Here is a 25,544-nt window from a genome sequence, read left to right on the forward strand (position 1 = left end):
GTGAATTTTCAATTTTGTCTGTATCTTCAGTTTCTGTGTATCTATTACAATAGTTTAGTTAAATAATGGAGGGCTACAATATAAGATATGACTATATATCAGGTTGTTGAAGCACAAAATTACATAATTTTATATATGAAGGGATCTTCTTGAGGGTCAATATCTCTAGTCATTTGCTTTTTGAGATTTAGAGATTGAGGTCCAGTAATGTACTTGATCATTTACTCCTGCTCAATTTTTGATACAACAGCTTTTCCTTGTGTGTCTTATTCTTGCTGTTGCCCATCTCACCACACTTACCCATAAAACCTAAGCAAAATCACAGCCTAAAAATTTCATTTGGAGGTCCAGGTTCATTTATGTCCTATCCCTCTCCTACATAAGCCATACCCAACAGGCCCAGTGGATCATAACTCAGAAGACACCTAGGCTCTCTCCTTTTCCCTGTTCACACTGCTGCCTCATTGCCTGATGCCGTATTTCCTTTCACATTGACTATTGTTAACTTTTTGTGTGAGTTTTCTGTTTCTACTCTTGAATTCACCATCACACCTTCCAACTGTTCTCTGCACAGGAGCAAAAATTATCCTGCAGAAACTAATCTGATAGTCATTCCCTTGTTGAAAGTCTCTCAATAACATGCAATTGTAGTTGACATAAAATGCAAACTTTCTAAGATGGTGTATGGCACCTGAATATTTTACCCTGCCCACATCTCCAGTTTAGTGTTCTGCCCTGTTTCTCTTTGCCCACTTCTCTGTTCTCTCTGATGAATAATGCTTTTTTTTATTTTTAAAGAAATGCTTCTTAATACTTTAATTTTTTGTAAGAAAAGTTTTATGTATATTAACATTAGAAAAGATTATACATAAACTTGGAAACAATATTGTTGTTGATTCTATTTAAAAAAATGGTATGAGTACTCTGAAACTTTAGGGTTAAACCTGTCTAAAGAATTAGTGTACTTCACACCACACACACCTACAGCTCAGTTCTGGCTGTCTTGGAACCAAGGCAAAAATCTAGCTTGGCCTTCTCAGATGTACCCTTTCTCCATCATTGTCCTTAGACCCGGGATCATACAACAGAATTGGGCCTGGGACAGTGTCCCCACTATTGGAAGATTTTCAAAGGAAGGTTTACTGTTCTCCAGCTTTTACTTCCTCTGCCAAATGATTGCTTGGAGAGCGAGCACACAAACAGATGTGCTGAGTCAATGATCCCTTCTGGCTCATGTGGTGGACTTTGATACAAGTAAGTTTGATGCACAGCTCAGCTAGTGAATGAATCATTATGTCAGCTACAATTGGTGAGTCTGCATCAAACTACCAAAATTGTTTTTTAAAATAGTTTGATTTTCCTCAGGTTCTGAATACATAAGTTTGGAAATTACATGGTGCCAGGTATGGTGGTACATACCTCTAATACCAGTGACTCAGGAGGCTAAAAAGTTCAAGGTCAACCCCAGCAACTTAGTGAAGTTCCAATCAATTTAGCAGGACCCTGTTTCAAAAATAAAAATGGCTGTTGATGTGGCTTATTAGTGAAGTACTCCTGGGTTAAATTCCTGATACTCAAAAAATAAAAAAAAATCACATGATATATATGCAGTTAAATAGAAATGTTTTAGTTTTTCCATTTTTGTTGTGCAAAAGTGCAACATATAAATGCATTTTATTAGTTACACTTTCCCCCTGAGTAGGCACTTCTGAATCTGAATTTAAGTTATACAGATTTACCAGAGGTTTTAAATTAAAAAAATATTTCCACCTGGGTTTCTTCTCATATTATAAGATGGATTTCGTGGGAAGGAAAAAAAAAACTAAAATTATGAGGGGAAAATTTGGGGCTCCTTTGGAATATTTGATGCAAATCTTAAGTATATCAAGTTAAGTATATTGAATTATGTACTGAAATTAAGGCTTGGAGCTGATATTCCTCTCCCTGCTCCCTCTGTGTATTGAAAACTTATTTCATGTAGTTTTCTCTTTTCTGTCGTCTTTGTCTAAAAGTTCTGGAGATAGAACTCAGGCACATGCTTTCAAAGGGGGAAAAATATGTTCATATTGTAAGTAGGTTAGCCCTTACCAAATCAATTTAGAGTAAAAAAAATATTTGCAGAAAATTTTAGCTGAGCCATTTACAGCTATGTGAAAGCTATAACTTACACTATTATATCTTACATAGTTCCTAGTATATATTCAATTGGTGCTACTGGTAATAAGAAAAAATTTGCACTTGGTTAAAAGATGGACAGAAGATAATTTTATTGTTTTGAAAACAATTTCAAAATTTGAAGTAATCATAACCCAACAACTCTTATTTCCATGACCTTTGAAACTAATGATATTATTTCAGGTCAAATTTTTCTGCTTATGGACTTTCCTACAATTGGGTCTTTGTAATGTTTAGCTTAGAAAACATGCTGGGCTGAATTTCATACTGTTATTCTGGCATCCCTAAAACCAGATGAGTGAGTCATTTCCTGAACAGAAATTCGATGTTAATATAACTGCCATGAAATACTGTCACATTATATAGCATGATATGACCTCTTATTCTAATATAACAGAAACATAAAGTTAACAATTATTGGTTCAGTAATATAGAGGTTAGTCAATATTTATTGAGTGCCATTGTGTACCTAGGAAGTAGTACAGGGATTATAGCCTCCAGAATTTGATAAAACCCCTGCCTTTGATAAAATTCAAGAAGTCTTTATGGGATAGAACAAGATGGGCTTAAAGATCATTCACTGAATTATTTACTATCTCCAAATGTATTTATGGAATTGGATTCATGGTTTTTGCACATGTTGTTTCTCTGTCTAGAATAGTCTCTTGACCCTTGGTTCAAAGGAATATCTTTCTGTTATTGAAGATCAATTCATATCTACCATTTCAGGATCTCTTTCCTAATTTTTTTGTTTCTCATAAGCATCTCTGAGCATCATCCTTACTCTGCTCCCTCGGTGTTTTTCACTGTTAATCACAGGGCATTATTCTTAATTATTTCCTTTTCCTACCAGACTGTGAATTCTCTGAGAAAAGAAACTATTACTATTCATTATGGTATTCCTCAATTAGGATTTAGCCTGACATGTATTAGATGCCCGATAAATATTAGTGTGGGTTCTCTCTGGAGAAAGAGATCGATAATAGAACAAACACAAACACACACTTGGACACTTGGATGAACAGATTGAGTATCCCTTATTCAAAATGCTTGAGACCCAAAGTCTTTTAGATTTTAGAATTTTTAAGATCTTGGGATATTTTCTTATAAATAATGAGGTGTCTTAGGGATGGGGCACAAGTCCAATCACAAAATTCATTTATGTTTCATATATCTTATGCACATAGCTTGAAGGTAGTTTTATACAATTTTTTTAAAAAATAATTGTGTGTTTCATGGTGTGAATATTTCCATGTGGCATTTCAAATGCTTAAAACATTTTGAATTTTGGAACATTTTTGCTTTGAGGAAGGTCAATCTATATATCTGTATTTGTTGATTAAAGACACATACATACATAGAGACTGTCAGAGAGAGAGAGACAGATTTATTGTAAGGAATTGATTCAGTTCTCTTATGGAGCCTAATTGATTCAGTTCTGTTAAGGAGGTTTCATTATCTGTAGTTGTCTAGCTAGAGATCAAGAAGACTCAGTCAGAGTCCAAAGGCAGGAACTGACCAGTGCCCAGCTAATATATCATCAGGCACAGAAAGAGATTATCTTTCATTCTGTCTCTTTGTCCTATGAAGGCCTTCAATGATTTGGGTGAGACCCATCCACATAGCAGAGGACATTCTGCCTTGCTGAGTTTACTGATTCAAATGTTAATGTCACCCAGAAACATTCTCATAAACACATCCAAAATAACAATAAGTAATATTTAGCCAAGTGTCTGGTTGCCCATGGCCCAGTCCCTGTAACATAAAATTAGCCATCACTTTGACTGACTGACTGACTGACTGACTGAATGAATGAATGACCTGGAAATTCCCAGGAGGTAATATCATTGGTGCTGATAGGGGTACTTGGCAGGATAATCTAGATAAATTATGGAAGGCAAAATGTCAAAGAGAATATTATATCATTTTTTTAGTTATAGATGTACACAATATCTTTATTGTTTATTTATTTTTATGTGCTGCTGAGGATCGAACCCAGGGCCTCACATGTGGGAGGCAAGAGCTCTGCCACTGAGCCACAACCCCAGCGCCTATTATACCAATTTTAGGAGTTTTCTTTCTGTTATTTGGATGATCTGCCTGCCTTCAGTTATGTGCAATTACAAGTAGGCCCAACAAATACCAGCTGCATTCATACTCAACTTTCACGATTTTGTTGTGACCGTTCATTAGCCATGCATGGTAAGATTTAAGCTTGATGGAAAGCCTGAGCCTGAATTCTGTAAAATTATTCATTGCTATTGATTATAAACCAGGCTCAGGTTTTTGTAATAAGAAACTTATCTGCAAAGGAGAGAATGAAAATAAAGTTATTGTCAAAGCTTATGGAGGCAAACATCTCTTCAGGAAATCAATATGCTCATGAAGAGTTGCTCGCAATTTGCTCTAAATATAATGCATTGAATGGAGTGTTAAGTCCTTTAGAAAGTTTGTTTTTGTATTTTTAAAAAAATATGCTTATTTTAGAAAAAAAATGAGATACACCATTTTCCTTCACTTTTAATAGTGTTTAACATACTTTCCTATGGTTGTATAATGTTATATACACTGATGTACCAGAACTTGCTAAACAATTAACAATTGTTTAATTAACCAATTTTCTATTTTTCAGTATTTTAAATATATTGAATATATTGCACTAAATTTCATATATATATATATATATATATATATATATGTATACATATATATGTATAATTTTTCTTCATATTGGTGTGGATAGATTCCTAGGAGTGAAATTACTGGCTTAAATTTTTAATGATGCACATTGCCAAATCACTTTTCAAAAGCAATGTATCAATTCACACTTTCAGAAGCATAGTTAATTATCATTTAGAAAGGTCTGCAGTCCTGATGATAGGCTAAAGTGTTATATCATTTTGGTTTATATTTACAGTTTTTGATTAGCTGAAGTGCTTTTTTCTATTTTCAAAGTTTGCCCTTTAAAAATTACTATAGAAAATCTTAAGGCAAATAGACAATTCATTATTGGTTTGCATCAATTTGACTTTCTGCTTGACACCTTGCATACACATAGGTAACTGGTCTGATTTAGTTGTCAGAGATATGACAGCACACTAAGGTAAAAGGCAGTTGTCACTATATGGGGTTGACTGTGTGGTTCCATCTGTAAGGATTCCAGTCTAACTTTCATATAGAATAATGGCATTGATGTTCTCTATAATTTCATTATATTTTATGAAAGATCTATATCCAGGAAGACAATACCATATGAGTTTGAGGAAGAGGTGGTAAAGCTCTTCATTATTTAATTTTGTGCTGGGAAGAGATATTTTATAATAACTCAGATGGATGAAAGGGAACTTATTAAAATGCTACATAAAACAATTCTTCCCAAAACTCCCTGACTCTGAAGGTAATGAAAGATGCAGATGGGTCAAGATGACTCATGCTTGTCTTATTGCTGATGATGAAATCAAGAAGACTAAGGCCATGAGTACCTGAGTAGAGTTCATACTTGATAACCACAGCTGGGAAAATTTGGTGAGTTCTCAAAACCATCTCTGGATACAGCTGGTCCATTATAAAATTCATCCTTCAGAGTGTGCATGCTTTCCTAATTCTTATAATGACACCATCACCCTGAGGATTTTATAAGAGGGATGATTTGGGGTAATCTGGAATTATTCTTTGGATTCAAAGCGCAAATAAGGCAGAATCTGGCAAGGCTGCAAGGTGACATCACGAAAAACCATCCTGCAAACTAGCTCTTGGTCATCAGGACTAGTGGAGTCCCCAAAATGACTGCCTGCTTCTAGGTCTTATGAATAGTCAGTCTTCAATTGCTTCAAGGATCTGGGTCAGGGCCAGCTGTTCTTCAGAGCATGTTATGTAGGAAAAATCTTAAAAGATGAGCATAAGAAAGACTCCAAGACATTGCATCTTGACTATTTGTGGCCTTAGAGATGCGTTCAATGTGTGCTGCTAACCTTGCAGAGCTCAACTGATAAACTATGTGTAATTTGCCTACACTATTTTCCTTTTCCTTCACATTTCTCCTATTTCAACTAATTGACCACATGGTTGTTTCTTGCAAGGTCACACACTAGGTGAATGTGACTGGCACCCCTGAGGCACACTTCCTGGACTCACATTATGAAGTCCACATTCAAGTATATGCTCTTTAGCCAACCACCTAGAAACCTATAATTTTGCCAATAAAAATGAAGCAAAAAAATTAGTAAAAAAATGAAGGAAAATGACATCCTCCAGAGGGACATGGGGTATAGAGGCAGAAATGAGCTTCTGACAAATTCTGTAAATACCTTTTTTTTTTTTTTTTTTTGTCTTTGGCTGCTTTTTGAGAAGAACTCAATCTAGAGAACTTCTCTTTGGCTTACAATGTTCTCTGCCCTTCAGCTAATTCTGCAATTAAACAGGGGCAAACTAAGTCTGGCTTCGAAGGGACTTAACCTCCAGGCTTTAATTTGGAGCAAACAAAGCATTTATAGCAGTTCTTCTCTGGTGGTTGCAGAATATTAGCACATTGCTGAATATTTAAAATCAAGGCATGTTTCCAACCCCAAGGTCTGTCCCCCAATTGATAAATCTCTTTTTATTAAATGGACTTTAATTACTTAATAATTAGACCTTCCATAGGAGAAGATGTGGATCCTGATAGTCTGCCAACAAGGCTAGAGGGCAAATCAGAAGAATATGCCATTTTCAGATTAGAATTTAAAAGAAGAAAAGAAGCCCATTCTGGGGTGCGTGGGTGGAGGAGAGGCCTTTCTAGAAACTGTGAGTCTTGGCAAAAACCTGGACTGAGAAATTCTTTGTTTCCACTTTCGCTTGAAATCCAAATTCATTTAGAATTGAATGAATGAAAGTGCAAGTCTAAGATATTCCAACTTTCTTTCTGCCTAGATCTGATGGGAAGATTTTTCTTAGTCTGTGTGGTGCATGTATGCATGGTTGGAAGCAGAGGGAGAAATTATTGTTCTCCTTATTTTAATTCCAAAAGCCTAACACTATTGAAGTCCCTCCAGATTTTGTAGCTTTTCATTCATTGCTATAGTGATTTTTTTTTTACCTCTTTCTCCCTCTCTCTTTTTTAGCATCATAAAAGAAAAACTCAAGTGAAAAATGTTTGCTGTTTTTGCTATTAACATTTCTCCTGCCTTGGTGACAGCAAACATTTTGGTTATGCCTTGGATCTGAGGACATTTGTATTGGTCTGAAGGAGAATGGTGGCTATTGCCCAAGCTGTCCCAGGGGATGGAGGCTGGCCCTTATACCTATGATAACTTTGTTCCTCGGAACACTGATTTGAAAGAGGAATGGAAAATTTTGTTCAAACTATCTACTGTTCTCAATTTAAACTTACGAGATTTAGGTCACATTTTCATACATGCATTAGGCATAGACCCCATTCCCTAGTCTCTTCAAATGAAAGGCTCTAAGGTTGGGGAAACTTGAGTCTGAATATTAGCCTCAGCTCATTCACTTGTCCTGAGGAAATGAGTGCTTTCTCCCTCTCACCTTTTATTCCTCCTTACTTATTGCTGTCTCTCTTAGACTTCCCAGTGGCTGGGGCTGGAATTTTGTGTGAACTGACTATCCTAAAAATAAGACATATTTTTCCATTCAACAAATATTTGATGACCAATTATTTGTCATTCATTGTGCTAAAGTGTTCATAGTCCAGGGTAATTAAAACTGAACCCTGCTTTTATAGAACTTACCAGTTAGCCAGGAAGATAGATATAAAGTATATTCCACCATTAATTAATAACAATGGAAGAAAGTGGTACAAAGGAGACTTATTATAGGAGTAACTGGTTTTATCTGGATTCAGGGAGACCTCTGTGGGAGGGGAGAATCTGATGCTGAATGGGTGCTGTTAAATCCCAGATATTTAAGGATGGTGTTACCAAAGGGATAAGGAGAGTAAAAGTTGGTTAGTGTTCTAGAAATAAATTGGTATTATGGTATTTGATAGAATTTAAGCAGCATTTAACAAAGAAACATAGACAATGAATCATTTTAGTGTTAAACTAGTATAAGATAATAAATGAGGGATTCTTTAAAGAAATCAAAATAAACAGGGTGAGCCTGTTCCTCCACAGTAATATCATAATGTCTATATCTCTTGCTAACAACATTTAATGCTTACTGTATAATTATAATTCGTATTGTTGACATCAATAAAATTTCTGATGCCAAAGCCCAGGCACTTTTAGCATGTATTAGTTACTTATAAAATTGGAATTAAAAATGTCTGTGTTTATCACTTCCAGAGCAGATGATGAAATGGAGCTTCCATATGTGTCTGATTTTTCCATATGTAAAGCAAAATGTTATTTTCTTTTTATAGTTCACCATTATTAATAGGTTCCTACTTTGTTAACACATGGAAGAGCAGATAATGTCTAAACCCGCAAGTTGACTCATGTGGGATACTGCCAACAAGTCCAGGTGTCCCTAGATTTAATATTGCAATGGCATCCTTGGCCAGGCTAGGTGTGAGGATAGGAACCTGGACTACCGTCCTTACATGCAACAATCTTGACCTCTTAAGATGGAAGCCCTCTGAGAGTACCAAAATAGGTTATGTACTGTTTTTAACAGTGTGGTGCTTCAGGTTGCAAATGAGGAATTCCATGTAGGGAGAATCCTATAGTTGTCTTTCTGAATGTGCAGGAGATTGTCTCCAGGACACACCTTCAGTTAAAAAAAAATCAAAATGTTCAAGTCCCTTCTATGAAATGGCATAGTATTTGCATGGAACCTACACATATCTTCCCAAATACTTTAATTTATAACACTTAATGCAGTATAAATGCTATGTGAATAGTTGTTACACTGTATTGTTTAAATAATCATGACAAGAAAGAAATCTGTACATATTCAGTACATGTGGACCTTCTCAGTACAATTCTTTTTCCTGAATATTTTCAATCTGTACTTGATTGAGAATATGGAAGTGAAATTTATAATTACAGAGAGCCTGCTCTATTCACTAAATGGTTTACCTAGTTCTGAGCTGCTGCCGGGGGAACTAGAATAGAGAATCCTGACATATATAAGGAATTCTCTGTGAGGCACTTCCACCTAGATTGAAGAAATAAGGTCTTTTAAGAAGTATTAATTCAGCACTAACTATTTTTTAGATAATCATACCACAGTGTCTCATTTGGAAGAGTTTTGCTTTCATACCAGTTATATAGAGAAGATAGAGATAATCATAATACTTAAAAAATTGTCCTGAGCCTGGGGTGTAATTCAGGGGCATAGTATTTGCCTAGCATGTACAAAATCCTGGGTTTAATCCCCAACACTGCAAAATTAAATATAGAATTGTCTTCACGATTAAATGAGTTAATTTATAAAGGGTATTGGAGTAGTGATATTATAAAACTGAGGCCTGCCCAAAGTCATCCAGCTAAAGAAAAGGTGAAGTGGGAAAATGACCACAGGTAATCTGGCACTAGGTGTATGCCAATGTGTGTTGGGAAGTTATAGAGTCTGAATTCAAACCCAATTTTCAAAATGTGAATTTTTTTTTCAAAATATTTAGAGTCACATAGACTCTCAACAAATATTTATGTATGTTGTTTTCTTTCCTTAAATATTTGATATACCCCGTGGAAATAAAATGCAGAAAACAACACAAACATGCAAACACTTTTCAGACTTTTATTTATAGACTCTGTTATAGTATCTGTAAATTATGAGCACAATAAAAATTTAAAAGGTAAAGAGATGATTTCCAGCAAGGCTAGGAAAATGGTGATTTTTTTGTTGTTGTTGTTTGTTTTTTTATTCAATACCTTGAAAGTAACTGCAGATTTCATAAGTAGATGTTAGGGGTGGGGGTGTGCCTTTTTAGAGGAAGCACTATGAGAAGTGCAGTCCAGAGGAAGCCATGTTTAAAAGGGTCTAGGTAAGTTAAATATATCTGAGAATTATTTTGCAAAATTTAAGATGACCCTGAAAGGTACATTGTTCTAGATTCCTGGGTATATAATTAAATAAAACCCAGCCTTGGGGGGATAAGATAATACCAGAAAATTTGGGGAACGTTAGTTTTGAGCAAGCAAAAATGTAGGTGATTTAGGAACACTGATGTTTTGACAGTGTTTGAACTTTCTTTGAGTAAAGAGAGGTAGGAAATTAGTTGCAATGGATCCAACATGTTCTGATGAGTTCTCTGCTGATCAGAGAACTACTTTTTTCATTATGAACTACTTAAATTTATACCTGTATGAAGAACAAGAATCATTGGTATTAGATTAGAGCATTAAATGACTCTTCTAAATATATTTTATTCTTATGAGTTAAATTGAAACTAATATTCATTACTAAATGTCCATACTGATGCAATGAAATGCAGCACTAAGCTGATAGCCTATAAATTCTTCTTTTGAAACTTGGTGGTTTGTGACACCTTCATGATATGTCAGTGCTAAAATTTAACCCTGTGTTGGGACTGTTAATTCAAACCACATACGGTCTTGTAAACTTAGGTTACTTCTTTTGTTGTGAAGAGTTTAATTTGTAGAAGGAAAATAGGAAAGTCTACAAATCACTTTTTAAATTTTCCATTATGACAAATAATCGACTATTTGAAAGTTGCATTGTGTACTGCACACATTGCATTGTTAGCTTTTAAATAGGATACAGTTCTGACCCTAGTTTATTAAGATCTGAAATCACCATAGAGTGCATATTGAATAAACATGCAGAGAAAGAGCCAGTTCCATTAAGTCTAATTATATTAATATTCAATCTCGTGCCTTGTGTATGTTTCTTCTAGCCAGATGAAATTTACATAGGGAGACGATTGTTGAATATCATATGAACTACTTCTTTATATTTCATTCTATGCTCTAGAATTTATTTGAAAGTCCATTTTTGAATGCTACAGATAGTCAGATATAAAATAAATGTTTTAAATTTACCCAATTTGTGGTCAAGAACCATATATATGAATATTTATTCTTTATCAAAATACCTAAAATATTTTATTCTGCCATACAGTTATGAAATATATAACTTTTTGGGTATGGGAAAATTATTCTCAATTTTATTTAATTCACTACAAAATTAAAAAAAAAACTCACAGGGATGAAGATGAAAAAGAAAACTATCAAATAAAAAGTCAGAAATTTGTAATTTGTTGTCTGTCATAAACCTTACATCTGCCATTATTTTTTCCAGTTTTGCTGTGTGTAGTATGTGCAAACCATCCCCTGTTTAAATATCAGTAGTAGATTAATATATGTTTTCCTTTTCTTTTGAACAGACTTAAACCATATACTGCAAACAACCTAGAAATTGGACTTTGAACGATGAGCCAGGGTATAGCAAATTCATTTTGTTTTTCTCTTAGTCAGTAGGTCTAGCCAAGGTATAGATTAGTTCTTCTGATAATCAAAGAAAAGAATGGAGTTAGGCAAATGACTGGCGCCCTCTGTAGTTGTATCTGTATTGTTGACCCAGGTAGCTCAGCGGATCCGAATTACAGAGTCTGTTTTGGAATCATATCAGTATTTAGTGCCTATATATGTTGACTACATTTCAGTTGATACATTAAAATTTGTATCAATATTAAGGTTCTTGCATCAATCATTCTTCTTAAAAAATACCTTAATATTGCATCTTCAGGATTTAGACTTGATTTATGCAGGTATTGATATAATGATGGCAGCCTTCAGCATTCCACATGTGATACTAATGTAATTTTATACTTTTGGATACAGTTATGGTTCAAAGACTCTGATCACTGCATGAAACATGAAATTCTACGTTCACCTAGGGAAAGAAAATTCTCTATAATATTTCTTATTGCTTCTCATATTAAATTACAATGTGGTTTGACCCAGGCCATTTTATGTTTGTCTTTCTGTCCCCAGCAAAATTTTTATGAGTTTATAGGGAAATTAGGTTTGGAGAATTAATGGACCCAAGTTCAAACAAACAGTAGTTAAAATGGAATACAATAGAGTTTGTTATCGACTAAATGTTGATAGAAAAAATCAAAACTTTCTGACTCATTTAAGCCCAGACTTGGGAAATTTTGACATAATTAAAGTAAATCTATAAAATAAATACCACAATAACATAAAATGTAATTAGTAAAACTTGATACAAACTTGAAATTGATGGATGAAATCAAGTTATACTATGAAATGTACGTACAATGGAAACAGTACCAGCAAGATTAAAATGAAGTTGGAAATATCAAAATATAACTGTGATGAATAAAAAAGAATCATAGATTTAAAATTATCAGGTACCATAAGCTCTATAAAATAGAATTGCCAGTGATTTACCAATGATAATATGATTTATGTAAATGTGTTTGGTTGCAATCATCAAAAAGTAATGAAGGTTTTCATAGTCAAAGGAGTAGGTTCACAGATGTCCATAAAAGGGGTTCAAGAGGGTAATATGGCAATATCTTTTGCCCTTTCTGTATACTAACATGATGGAGAAAGATTCTTGCCATGCTTAGGCTTAGTAGCCAGTTTCTTTTCTATTTCTCCCTTAATTTTCTGTCTGTAAGAATGTATCATTTTTCATATATTATTTCATATGAACATCATAGCGGTCATGTGAGTTAGCTATTATTCCATTTTATAGCTCAAGAAATGAAACAGGTTACCAAAGGATGCATAAATAATAGGTGTCCAGCCAAAACAAAACAAAAAAAAAAACATACTCTTCTAATTTCAATCCACTGTAAACATATCTGGCAATACTGGTGATTATTAACCTTAAGCAGTGTACACATAAACAATTGTTCTCTGTTCTTATAATTGGCAGTTAATATTACACATCCTTCTTGAAACTTCCATAGGTTATGCTGTATGGCCAGTCCTTCATGAATTCCCATGACTTCACAGCACTTTGTTCAAAGTTGTGTAACTAGAAGAGCATAGTACAAGATTCAGAACAAGGTCCTGTTTGTAGGATTGCCATATAATAACTAGTGTGTTGAAATTCATTTCTCTGAGCCTCAATTTCCTTATCTGTAAAATTAAAATGGTCTTAACCTGCTCTGTGTATTTTTCAAAAAATAATAAAAAAAAACAAGCAAGTAGAGATAAGTGAAAACATCTTCATAATTTTTTAGCCATGGAACCTACCTGTAGCATCGGATACCTGATGTGGTAACATATGAGGAGCAAATGAGATAGATAGGATATGAGAAGATCCATTATAAGATATAATTTTCATAAAAATTCAAAGTGCTATTATTTTTATTGATGATTATTGTGCCTCATCAGAAAGATTTATCCCTTCTTCTTTGTTTTGCCCTTAGGACCTCTGAGATTCCTTTCCCAGACAGAATCTGTCACTGCGTTCATGGGAGACACAGTGCTCCTCAAGTGTGAAGTCATTGGGGAGCCCATGCCAACCATACACTGGCAGAAAAATCAACAAGACCTCACTCCAATGCCGGGAGACTCCAGGGTGGTGGTCTTGCCCTCTGGAGCATTACAAATCAGCAGACTTCAACCAGGGGACATTGGCATCTATCGATGCACAGCCCGGAATCCAGCCAGCTCAAGAACAGGAAATGAAGCAGAAGTCAGGATTTTATCAGGTATTTCAGTGCTCTTTGTTCCCTTCAGAATGTATCCTCTGGAATAGGTCAAACAACAAATTTTCCTTCAAATATCTTGTGATTGCTTTATATTCTAGAGTGTGCATTGGGTTTGTAGTTTATGATTTCTTTTTTCTCGAAGAGGCACTCAATGAGGGTACACCAAAAGCGGTTATTATTTTTCCATGTCTTGTTGAAATTTCTGGAAAACCAGGTTTATACTTTGGTTTCATTCATTCTTTCATTTACCCATCCTGTTAATGTTTAGTGCATGCTGCTTTGTTTAGAGCCCATTCCTGATCATTTCTTGTGTATTGTTTCATTTTTCTCTGATAACAGAATGAGAGACCTTTGCTATCCTCATTTCCAAAAGATGAAAGACAGGATTAGTGAGACTAAGAATCATCCCTAAATTGATATTGAGCAATCATCTACCCATTCATTTACACACTCATTCCTGAGAAGCATTGTGCAAAGCACCAGGGAGATAGCAGTGAATAAGACTGACACAGAGCCTGGCCCATTGAGGTTCTGGGTGAACACAGACATAGAAATGATCACAACAAAGTGTGATTCATACTGTGATAGGGAACGTTATTTCCTTGCATCTCTTCTTTTTTCGTTCTCTTCTCCAGTTAATTTTTGACTGACCTCGTTGTCCTCTCCTAAATGATCAGAGGTTGGAATGAATGCTAAGGTCTCTTCCTTTCAGTGACTGCTGCTCTCACATGTCTATGTCATATCTACTTTCTCATTTATTCCCACTGCTAAGGCTTGGGTAGTCTCACTCATGTGAATCACAAACAGGCACACACTTGAGTAATTGGGATGAACTACTCATCAAAGCACCTAGATGTTGGCTTCTCTCTCTGTACCCTGTGTGTTCTTATCACAGATATTTCAGTTATGCAGAGAGTAAGTAATTTTTAAAACAAACTAGCAAATTGGAAATTTCCTCATAGTGCTTTAAATAAGGACATCTTTAAAACTTCTTTCTAACTTTTTTGTACATTCCATCCTCCATTAGTTACAAAGATATTGACTTAAATGTGTTGGTAACTATTGGTATGATGGTTATATTCCATCTACCTTGCAGTAACTGATGCAAATGTAGCATTTATTCTGAACACATGCACGTAGCTATTTAGGTATCCATTACATTCACAAAAGTTTTAAATGCTTATATTCTTATATCCTTAATAATGCATCTGTTGAGTCAATCAGATGGGAAGCCAAGATAAGCCTCACAGAAAACTGGAAAGAATATGTTTGATTATGTTAGTATGCTAGAGGGGTCTGTTTTCCAGTGGTATTAAGGAATCTAGATGGACTAATCAAATATTCAATTTAAAATGGATTTTGAAAGACACAAAGGCATAATCATCCAATCGCCATTTACTTTTATTTGTTCACTTTGTAAAACACATTTGAATTGTAATCCATGGAGATTTATTTAAAGCCGCGTTGGTAATCTGGCTAAAAACAGGAAAGTGTTAGTGTATGCTGGAGGCAGATAGGTATTTCTTCCATAAATGGAAACTAAATTATTTTTAAAAAGTAACATCTAATGAGAATTGTTGTCTAAGTTCTGTGAATTCGCATATAACTTTCAAAGAATCATGGGCAGAGGCAATACACATGCACATTATTGTCATACTTATTACACATATCCTATGCCCTGTTTTGAATACCATTGACCACCTAATGTGCTTGATCTTTGTCCTAAAGTTTAGTAAGTTGGCTCAGAGCTGATCTACATAGATCCACAATAAGTACAAGACTCAGTGAGAGGATGAAGGATTGAATGCTCAAGCCTAGCTTTTCTCAGTTGCTTATTATAGTTCTCTCAATTTAAAAATATTTCTTTTTAAAATTCATTTTTATTGCTGCATAATAATTACACATAATAGTGGGTGGGGTTCATTAGGCCATATGTGAACATGCACATAATGCAATTTAAGCAGCCTCATTCCCCAGCACCTTTCCTTTCCCTCCCACCTCCCTCCGCCTGATCTGCTGCTCTACTCCATGAATCTCTTATTTTAAAATTCATGTTAATATTTTCTGAATAAATTTCCACTTTCTACAGGCACCAATTGAAAGCGGTACTAGATTATATACACATATTATCCATCCTATGCTCTAACCCCTACAAAATTGGAAAGATGGGGTTACTTAAATAGAAACCCATCATATTAACAACATGACATAAAAGCATTAAAAGTGACACCAGAATGGTCAACCCTCAAAAAATTTATATTCACTTAAAGTATCATATTGACTGATGAAATTATTTCATTTATAAGGACTCACCCATTTTTAATAGAGTAAGTTAGAAGTAAAGATTGTAATGGATTTTAAAAAATAGCAATAACAACACACTAACCATTGAGATGTTTTCAAGTGTCTTACTGTATGTGTTGGGGAATATATGATGGATTGGAACAGCCATTGTGGTTGTCAAGTTCACTTTATTCATGGTTCATCACATCTGAATGCCCAGCAGCAGATTGAATTGCAGAATTATAAATCTGCTTTGGGCACTAGGTTGACTAAAATAACTGCCCCATACACTGGAATTCTTATTTCAGTTTTCTTAATAGCCTAATTGAATTGCTTAGTTGGTAATTCAATCTATTGTTCATTTGTTTAACTACAATGAGATGACTCTGGACTCTGTATAGATCGGAACTAAATATCTGTATAACTCACGGCAGTGACTTTTAATGGAATGAACTGGACTAAAATATATTTTGAATGATTTTTCTCTATGGTATTTATTTTGTTGAAATAAATATTAATAGAGACCTCAAGAATGAATCTTATTTAAAAGTAAAATTCTGTTTTTAATCTTAAAACAAATAGTTTCATACTTTTTTCATCACTAAGAATTTCTCACCAACTCAGTATTGTATTAAGCTTTTTATATCCCTAAATATTATATTTCAAAATTAATTACACTCAGACCTTAGAAATATTGCAGGTTCAGTTCCAGATTACTTCAGTGAATATATAGAACAAATTACACAATGTTTTGAATTCCTGGTACATATAAATTATTTTTAAACAGTAGTATATTTTATTAAGTGTGTACTAGCATGATGTCCAAGAAAACAGTGTATATATTTTAACTAATAAATACTGCTACAAAATACCAATGATCATCTGAACTTTCAGTGAGCCATTATCTTTCTGTTTTGGAGTATTTTGCCTCAGTGTTGATAACTGTTGACTCACCGGACCAGTAGTTAGTTGCTGAAGGTTGGAGGGGCTATGGCAATTTTTTAAAATAAGATAGTGGTGAACTTGGCCTTATACTGATTGATTGTTCCTTTCATTAAAGTTTCTCTGTAGAAGGCAATGTTATTTGATACCATTGTACATGCAATAAAGCTTCTTTCAAAACAGAGTCATTCCCTCTAATCCTGCCCCTGCTTTATCAAATCATGTATGTAGTATTCTAAATCCTTGGTAGTAATTTTAATAATGGTCACAGCATCTTCCCAGAGGTAATATCCATTACCACGAGACACCATTTTCTTTGTTAAGCCACAAGAAGCAATTCCCCATCCATGGAAGTTGTATCACGACACTATGGCAGTTCAGGCACATTTCTAAGCATGAATTTTAATTCTAGTTTCTGTACTATTTCCACTCCTTACTATTTCCACCCCATCTGTAGTTACTTCCTCCACTGAATTGTTGAACCTCTTAGAGTAATCCACACAAGCTGGAATTAACTTCTTCTCAGATTGAGTTATGTTGATATTCTCACTTTCTTTCATGAGTCATGAATAGTCTCAATGCTATATAGAATGATGAATTCTTTCCAGAAGGTTTTCAAATTATTTTTCCAGATCATCAAAAAATGTCTCACTCTCTTTGCTAGACTGAGGCCTTATAAAATGTATTTTAATTAATAACAATAGAAGGAGAAATTGCTCCTTGCTCCATGGATTGCAGATTGTGTGTTGTGTTAGCTGTCATGAAAACATAATTAATCTCATTATACCTCTTAATCAGAACTCTTGGGTGACCAAGTGTATTGTCAATAAGCAATGATATTTTAATATTTGTAAGGAAGTCCCCTACCTGGGTGGTAGTCCTTAATGGTGGACCTCAAATATTCAGTAAACCATGTTTTAGATTATCATGCAGTCACTCGGTCCTTTGTATTAGTTAGAGAATTATATTTGTACATAGTGGCTGGGTCCATTCCCCTATAATCATACATGCATCAAATCTGACCTATACCATGTCACTCCTCACCCCCACCCAGCCCTCCACTGCACTGATCCTTCCCTTGCTCATTCATCTATCCATTCTTGACTGGAGCTTTCTACACACACATAAAGGTAAAATTCCCTGTGGCACATTTATACATGCACATAATATAATTCTGTTAAATTTATTCCACTTTTTCTCTACTTTCTTATCCCTTTTGCCTCCCTCTCAATCTCCTTCTTCCACTTTCCTGATTTTTCCTATATCCTTATGATGTCTGATCCCTTTCTTTTCCTTGTTTTGCTCTAACTTCCGTATACAAGAGAAAATATCCAACCTCTGACTTTTTGAGTCTGGTTTGATTCACTTACCATGATGTTCTCCAGTTCCATACATTTACCAGAAAATGCCATGATTTAATTCTTCTTTATGGCTGAGTAAGACTCCAGTGTGCATATATACCACATTTTCTTAATCAATTCATCTATTGATGGGCATCTTGGCTGATTCTATAACTTAGCCTTTGTGAATTGTGTTGCCATAAACATTAAAGTGGCTGTATTGCTATAGTATGCTTATTTTGGTTCTTTTGGATAAATACCAAGGAGTGGGATAGCTGGGTCAGATGGTGATTTAATTCACAGTCTTTTGAGGAATCTCTGTATTATTTTTCAAAGTGGTCGTACTCATTTGCAGTTCCACCAATAATGTATGACTATACCTTTTTCCTTACATCCTCATCAGAATTTATTATTATTTGTATTGAGAATTGCCATTCTGATTGGCTTAAAACATAGTTTTGATTTGCATTTTTCTGATTGCTAGAAATGTTGAACATTTTTTTTTCATTTATTTGTTGACTCTTTGTGTTTCTTCTTTTGAAAAATGTCTGTTCTTTTGCCCATTTTGTGATTGGATCGTATTGTGTGTGTGTGTGTGTGTGTGTGTGTGTGTGTGTGTGAAGTTTTTTAAGTTCTTTATATATCTTGGCTGTTAATGCTCTGAGCAGCAGGTTGGCAAACATTTTCTCCCTTTCTGTAGGTTCTCTCTTCATGCTCATAATCATTTCATTTGCTATGCAGAAGCTTTTTAATTTGATGGCACCCCACTTATTGATTCTTGGTTTTATATGTTGAGCTTTGGGAGTTCTATTAAGGAAGTCACTTCTTACACCTACCTATATGATAGAGTTTGATCCTACATTTTATTCTAGCAGTTGTAAAATTTCTATTCTAATTTTCAAGTCTTTGATCACTTTTGATTTGACTTTGAGCAGTTTGAAGGAGAGGGATCTAGTTTCCTTCTTTTACACATGGATATCCAGTTCTCCCTGCACCATTTGTTAAACAGGCTATCTTTTCTCCAATATATATTTTTGATACCGTTGTCAAGTATCAGATGACTGTAAGTAAGTATATAGATTTGTCTTTGTGTCCTCTGTTCTATTGGTTTTACTATTCATTTTCATGCCAACACCAGGCTGATTTTGTTACTATAACTCTTCAGATCAGGTACTGTGATGCTTCCTGCATTACTATTCTTGCTCAAGAGTACTTAGATTATTCTGGATCTTATTCTTCCAAATGAATTTTAGGTTGTTTTTAAACTTCTGTTAAGAATGTCATTGCTATTTTGATGGGGATTGCATTGAATTTATATATTGCTTTTGGTAATATGGCCATTTTAATAACACTAACTCTGCATCTCCAAGAACAGGGAAGATCCTTCCGTCTTCTCATCTCTTTTTAAATTTCTTTCTTCAGTGTTCTGTAATTTTCAGCATAGAAAATTTTTACCTTTAAAATTTTTACCTTTTTGGTTAGATTAATTTCCAAATATGTTTGTGTTTTTTGAGGTTATTATGAATGGAATAGATTTCCTTCTCAGCAGAATCATGGTTGGAGTAGAGGAAAGATTTGAATTATGAATGTTAATCTTATATCTTGCTATTTTGATGAATTCACTTACTAGCTCCAGAAGTTTTATGGCTTTTTTGGGGAAGGGGAATAGATGTAGAAGATATACCCAGAGATTTATCTTCAAACAAAGATAGTTTGACTTTTTCTTTTCCTCTTTTCATTTCTTTAATTTCCTTCTCTTGCCTGGTTGCTCTGGCTAGAGTTCAGAGAATCGAATTGAATAGAATTGGAGTCATCCAGTCTTTGTTTTTCCATGTATACAACAAAGGCATAGTAGATTCTTTATTGTTTTCAAAGGGTCCTAAGATTTTCAGAAAGACAAATGAACATTGATTTTAACTTAAATCACCAGCCTCATTAACACCTAATGAGAGTCAGCTTAACCTTTGAAAGTTTGAAGCTGGGCATTGACATTCCCCCTCTAGCTATGAAAGTTCTAGATGGCATCCTCTTTCAAAGAAAGCCTGTGTCACCTGTTGTATAGTGCAGCTGCCTTCTGCAGTTGTTTGTGCCGGACTTCTGAGTGCCATACTCAGCTTCTGAATTAACACTTGCAGCTATAACTTGAACTTTCATATTATGGAGCCAGTTCTTTCCTTAAACCTCGTGAGCCAAACTTTTCTGACCTCAAACTTTTCTGACCTCAAACTTTTCTGACCTCAAACTTTTCTTCCATGATACCCACCTCTACCTCATCTCTCAGTCTTCATAAAATTGAAGAGAATTCTGGCCTTACTCTGGATTAGGATTTGTCTTCAATGAATGTTATGGCTGTTTTTAGTTTTCTAGTCAGAATGATGGAACTTTCTTCAGGTCCTCAGTAAGGCTGTTTTGCGATTTTATCATTGCTCTGTTCACTGGTATCACATGTTTAATTTCCTTCAATAACTTTTTCTTTGCATCCACAACTTGGTTGCCTGGCACAAGAAGCCTTATTTTCAGCCCATCTCATCTTTGGATACACCTTCCTTTCTAAGCTTAATCATTTCTAGTTTTGATTTAAGGTGAGAGATGTGCAATTCTTCCTTTCACATGAACACTTAGAAGCTGTTGTATGGTTATACATAATTGGCCTAATTTTGACATGGTTATTTCTCAGGGAATAGGAAGGATGGAAGGGAGGGAGAGAAGGGGGATGGGCCAATTGGAGGAGCACTTAAGAACACACAACATATATTAGTTAAGCTTGCTGTCTTATGGGCATTGTTCATGGCATCCAAAAGAGTTACAATAGTACCATCATGCCAGATGAAATAATTAAAGCCTTTTCATTATTATTTAAGAATTATGAAAATGTGACAGAGACATGAAGTGAGTTCATACTGTTAGAAAAATGATGCTGACAGAATTAGAAGACCCAGGGTTGCTACAAAACTTTAGTTTTTAAAAAAGAAAAAGAAATATCATTATCTACAAAGTAAAGAACAGTACAACAAATAGAGTTGTCTATACCATTGCTACAATCAATTTTTATAGTTTATACAAAGTAATGACCTCTAGGGGACACACTGTCTTCTTTGTATTTATTTAGTTTACTAACTTATTTATTGTCCTTCTGGGGATTGAACCTAGGGCCTTATACATGCTAGGCAAGCACTCTGTAATTGAGCTACATATTGAGCCCATTTTATTTATTTGTTAAATTTTAAGATAGAGTCTTACTAAATTGCCTATGCTGGCCTTAAACTTGCAATCCTCCTGCATCAGCATCCCCAGTAACTGGGATTACAGATGTGCACCACCACACTGGACTCCAACATTATCTGCTTTTAAAGTTGACCTTCAAGTCAGGTATTTAATTCACGTGCCCTATGACTAACATTAGACAGGAAAGGGTCAATTCAGGGAAACATACCTAGTTGCAAATGAACATGGTTAAGGAATGAATCAATTGTATGTGAAAAATTTCTTTCTAGAGAGTTACTCTTCTAGATCATAAGTGATAACTGTAGTGTGATCACAGTACTTGATAAATGTGGAGTGAGAAGTTGAACTCACAATGTGGAGAACCTTGAGTGCTATCTCTAGGAATTGAAATTGGATTCAATTAACTTTATTGATGGTTGACAGTTTTTAAACATTTTGGAACAACAGATACCCTGGCAAATATACACAGAAAAACAAAAACAAAAATGAAAAACAAAGCATATTAATGTATTACATTTTAATGTCTCATTTTTCATATTTTTCACTACTTTGAAGGATTTTTTCTATAGTTTGCTTTTTTTTACAGTTTGCTTTTTTAAAGACAGTTTTGAATAAACTTAGCCTTTCATAAATTTAAGGTTAATCTCTGTTCCTTTCTTATATATACTTAGAAAAGGGAGTATGTGATCATATTATATTTAAACCATGTAAAGTACAGGTTTTCTAGATATTTTATCAGATTTAATCTAGATTACATGAAAGGGTCTGCCTACTACCTAGAATCCATTTCCATATATCCTGCTCATATTGACTTAATATCATTCAATTAATGAGTATTTCAAGTTCCCATTTTGATTTATTATTATAATAAATGATTAAAAGCATGAGGCCCAACACCAAACTGACTAAGTACCGATCTTGTTTTCATCACTTACTAGTTGTACAGTTTAGAACAAGTTACTTGAGCCAAATTCTTTCTTTATTTGGAGTGCCATATATTTCATAGGGTGGTTTCGAAGGTTAAATTTGGTAGGCCAAGTACAATTCCTAGAATTTTGAAATCTTAGGTATTATATCTACTTGGCATTTTAGAACTTATTCAATCTTCAGAAAATTTTTTCTCATGTCAATATTATTTACCTACTAATACATTACCTGATTTTGACTCTGGGTATCTGAGTGTGCTTCGTCAACTGACAGTTACTTATCCACACTCCGTCTAGTTTTGCATTTCCTTTTCATATCTAAGAGGAACCAGACTTCTCTGCCATTATTTCCTCTCTAACAACTCATTGCTACGTGGTTTTCACCCTTGTGTTTCCACCAATATTGTTTTTTCTGCAGTAAGATACAGTGCTAGGGATACTACCTAAGGAATGGGAGTCCAAAGTTAAATAAGCTTCTAGCATTTGATATTCAGTAGCCATTAGCAATTTACTGAATCCTCTAAAATCCTTAATCTCCTTTCCTGTTAAGGGAAGAGGGTTGGACTCAGTCAGGCTTTTCAGATCTTTCCACTAACAAGGACATAATGTGTTATTTCATTCTACATTCAGCTCCAACTTTGCCTTTATAATCCCACTATTCAAGAATTCAAGTTTGTCAGAAAAACTCTGGTTACTAATACCCAGAAGACCATGTGGTGAAGCAATAAACTACTGATGAAAAGTCAATCTCAAAATAATCCAACCAGGGGTTGTCCTAGTTTTAGATGAATAACAATTTAGTTTTAAGTTGATTTATATTGTCACAAAAAGTATATGAAAAAAGATACAATACCCTTTATTTTATACATTCTGACCAAGATCTGTGTCATTATGTGCTCCTCACTGACAGATGATCGCTTTAGCCTGTCCTCTCTAGGAACCTGGGCTGGGCACTGCTCCAGAGTTAATGGACTATCATGTTATTTCAAATTTGTCATGGTGGGGCAGGTCTTTTAACCACTGTTGGGTGACCATTGTTTTACTTGGAGTTGATCAGATTCTATTGGATGCAACGAAATCTAATATCTTAGTAAGATAAAATGAATTTACTATGGATAGAAAATCTGTTGGATTTTGAACATTGTTAAAAAATAATTATTTGACCCCTGGTGCTTTGGGGGATCATCAATAAGGTTCAGGATTCCTAGTTTAAGGGATCAATTATATACTTATATAATTTTTGCTATGCCTAAAATTCTAATGTTACCAGTGATCTTCCCATCACCAAATCCATGATTTTTTTCTACTTTCACCCTTGACCTTAAGTAGTGTAAGGTATTGATTTTATTATCCCCTAATAGCTACCATTCCATGAAAGGTTACTATTTCCCAAAAGGTCAAAAGCAAAGTTAATATAGTTGAGATTATGTTCCCCATAGAGAAATGCATATTTCTTGGTAAGAAGAGAGCCTTTCTTTTCCCGGAAGTCTGTTGGGTCCATGATACCATCAGTTCTGGATTTACTAGGAATATGACATTTAGCAGCCTTGGGTGAGTAGATAGTAGATTAGGCAACCTTCCCTGATTCACACACAAACTAGGAGCTTTCCCCAAGGTTATACAGATGTCAGATCTATAACCTGCAAATGCAGGTGTTGGAAGAAAATAGTGAAAAAAAAAACAGGAAAACTTGCTTTCTCCTCTGGTGTTGTTTGACATCAAATTATTCCATAGGCATAAAGAAAACATATGTAGACATGTTATGGGCACACCTTTATTGATCCAACCTTAAGTAAAGAGGAAATAATCCAAATATTTTTGGTTCATTATCAAAAACAAGAGCTAGAATCAAAAACCCATTACTTTTCTGGAAAGTTTTAAGTGTTTCTTTATGCATGTGTATCAATTATGAAGTTTTTTTGATTCCCAAAAACAACTTTGACATATCGTAATGGCAACATTTGTTTTCTGGGATTCTACTGTCAGCTGCAAAAAAAAAAAAATTCAAATTATTCTAAAAATGAAAAATCACTTCCTTCAGACCTGCTACAAAATGGAACTGTTAGACCAAAATTTGCCTGTGAGACAGAAGGGATAGAGCCATACGCTGGTGATAAGAATAGATGCTCTCCCTTCTTCCTTCAAATTCTAACTACAAATAGCAGTATGTGTGTGTACATGGAAAAGAAAGAGGAAATATGAACAGATGTAGGAATATTTGCAGAGAGGGAATGTCATTTTTAGTACTGAATTGGTGTAAATGAGGAAGGGAAATAATAGAATCATAGAGTGATAAATAATAGCTCCTGAGAAACGGCTCTCTTCTCCCTCTGTGTTCAAAGATGCTTGGCTTACAGCCAGATGGAGCTTTTAATTTTTTATTAAATAAAATCCAGTTCCTGTGATCAGTCTGGATTAGACTGTTTTTTCAAAACAATCCCATTCCCCCCCCCTGCCCCATGCACATGCACACACACACACACACACACAGAATTCTAAACACAAAGTAAGGAGTATCTTGGAAATTTTCACTGGGAGCACATAGTCTAGAAGGTGCCTGCTGGTATTTGAAGACTCATGGTACCTGTTAGAACAGAACTAGAAGGAGGATAACTCAGGAGCCCGTAGGTGAGTCGTAGGTTAGCTTAAATTGAGGGTGCTGGCAGAGAAAGCTAGTTAAATTAATTTGTAATTCTTATGCATAGGAAGCAATCAAAGAGAATAGTGCCCTTTCATTTCCAGTGGGAAATTCCATTGAGTCAAGGACTTAATAAAGAATTCCAAGGAGGGCAACCAGGAAAAAAAAACTTTTTTTTTTTTTTTTAGTTCAGAAAGCATAAAAATTAAAAGCCACTTCTGGTTATTTTGAGGATAAGTTATTAAACTGTGAAAAGTAACATTATTTTTTCTTGCTGACACATATGGTAGCAGTCCATAATTTAATTTCTGTATGCCTCAGTTATTCTTTAGATTCAGCACTGTAAATTTAACGTTGAGGTTCCTAAATAATAATTTTGAAAAATGGCCCCATCAAAGGAAAATTGTCATCACAGGGTG

General features: G+C 34.6%; 1 protein-coding gene across 3 annotated transcripts in view; it reads left to right on the forward strand.

The window, feature by feature from the left end:
- The window catches only part of Dcc (DCC netrin 1 receptor), a 1,097,715-nt gene that overhangs the window by 491,290 nt on the left and 580,881 nt on the right, over window positions 1–25,544 (forward strand). For all 3 annotated transcript variants that reach the window (XM_046419457.2, XM_058571333.1, XM_058571334.1), the window contains exon 3: window positions 13,487–13,771. In XM_046419457.2, the coding sequence (XP_046275413.1) occupies window positions 13,487–13,771 (285 nt within the window). The remainder of the gene's footprint in view (window positions 1–13,486; window positions 13,772–25,544) is intronic.

Source organism: Marmota monax, unplaced genomic scaffold (assembly GCF_021218885.2).
Source record: "Marmota monax isolate L192 unplaced genomic scaffold, Marmota_monax_Labrador192_F-V1.1 WCK01_AAM20220418_F8-fsc00088, whole genome shotgun sequence".
NCBI lineage: Eukaryota > Metazoa > Chordata > Mammalia > Rodentia > Sciuridae > Marmota > Marmota monax.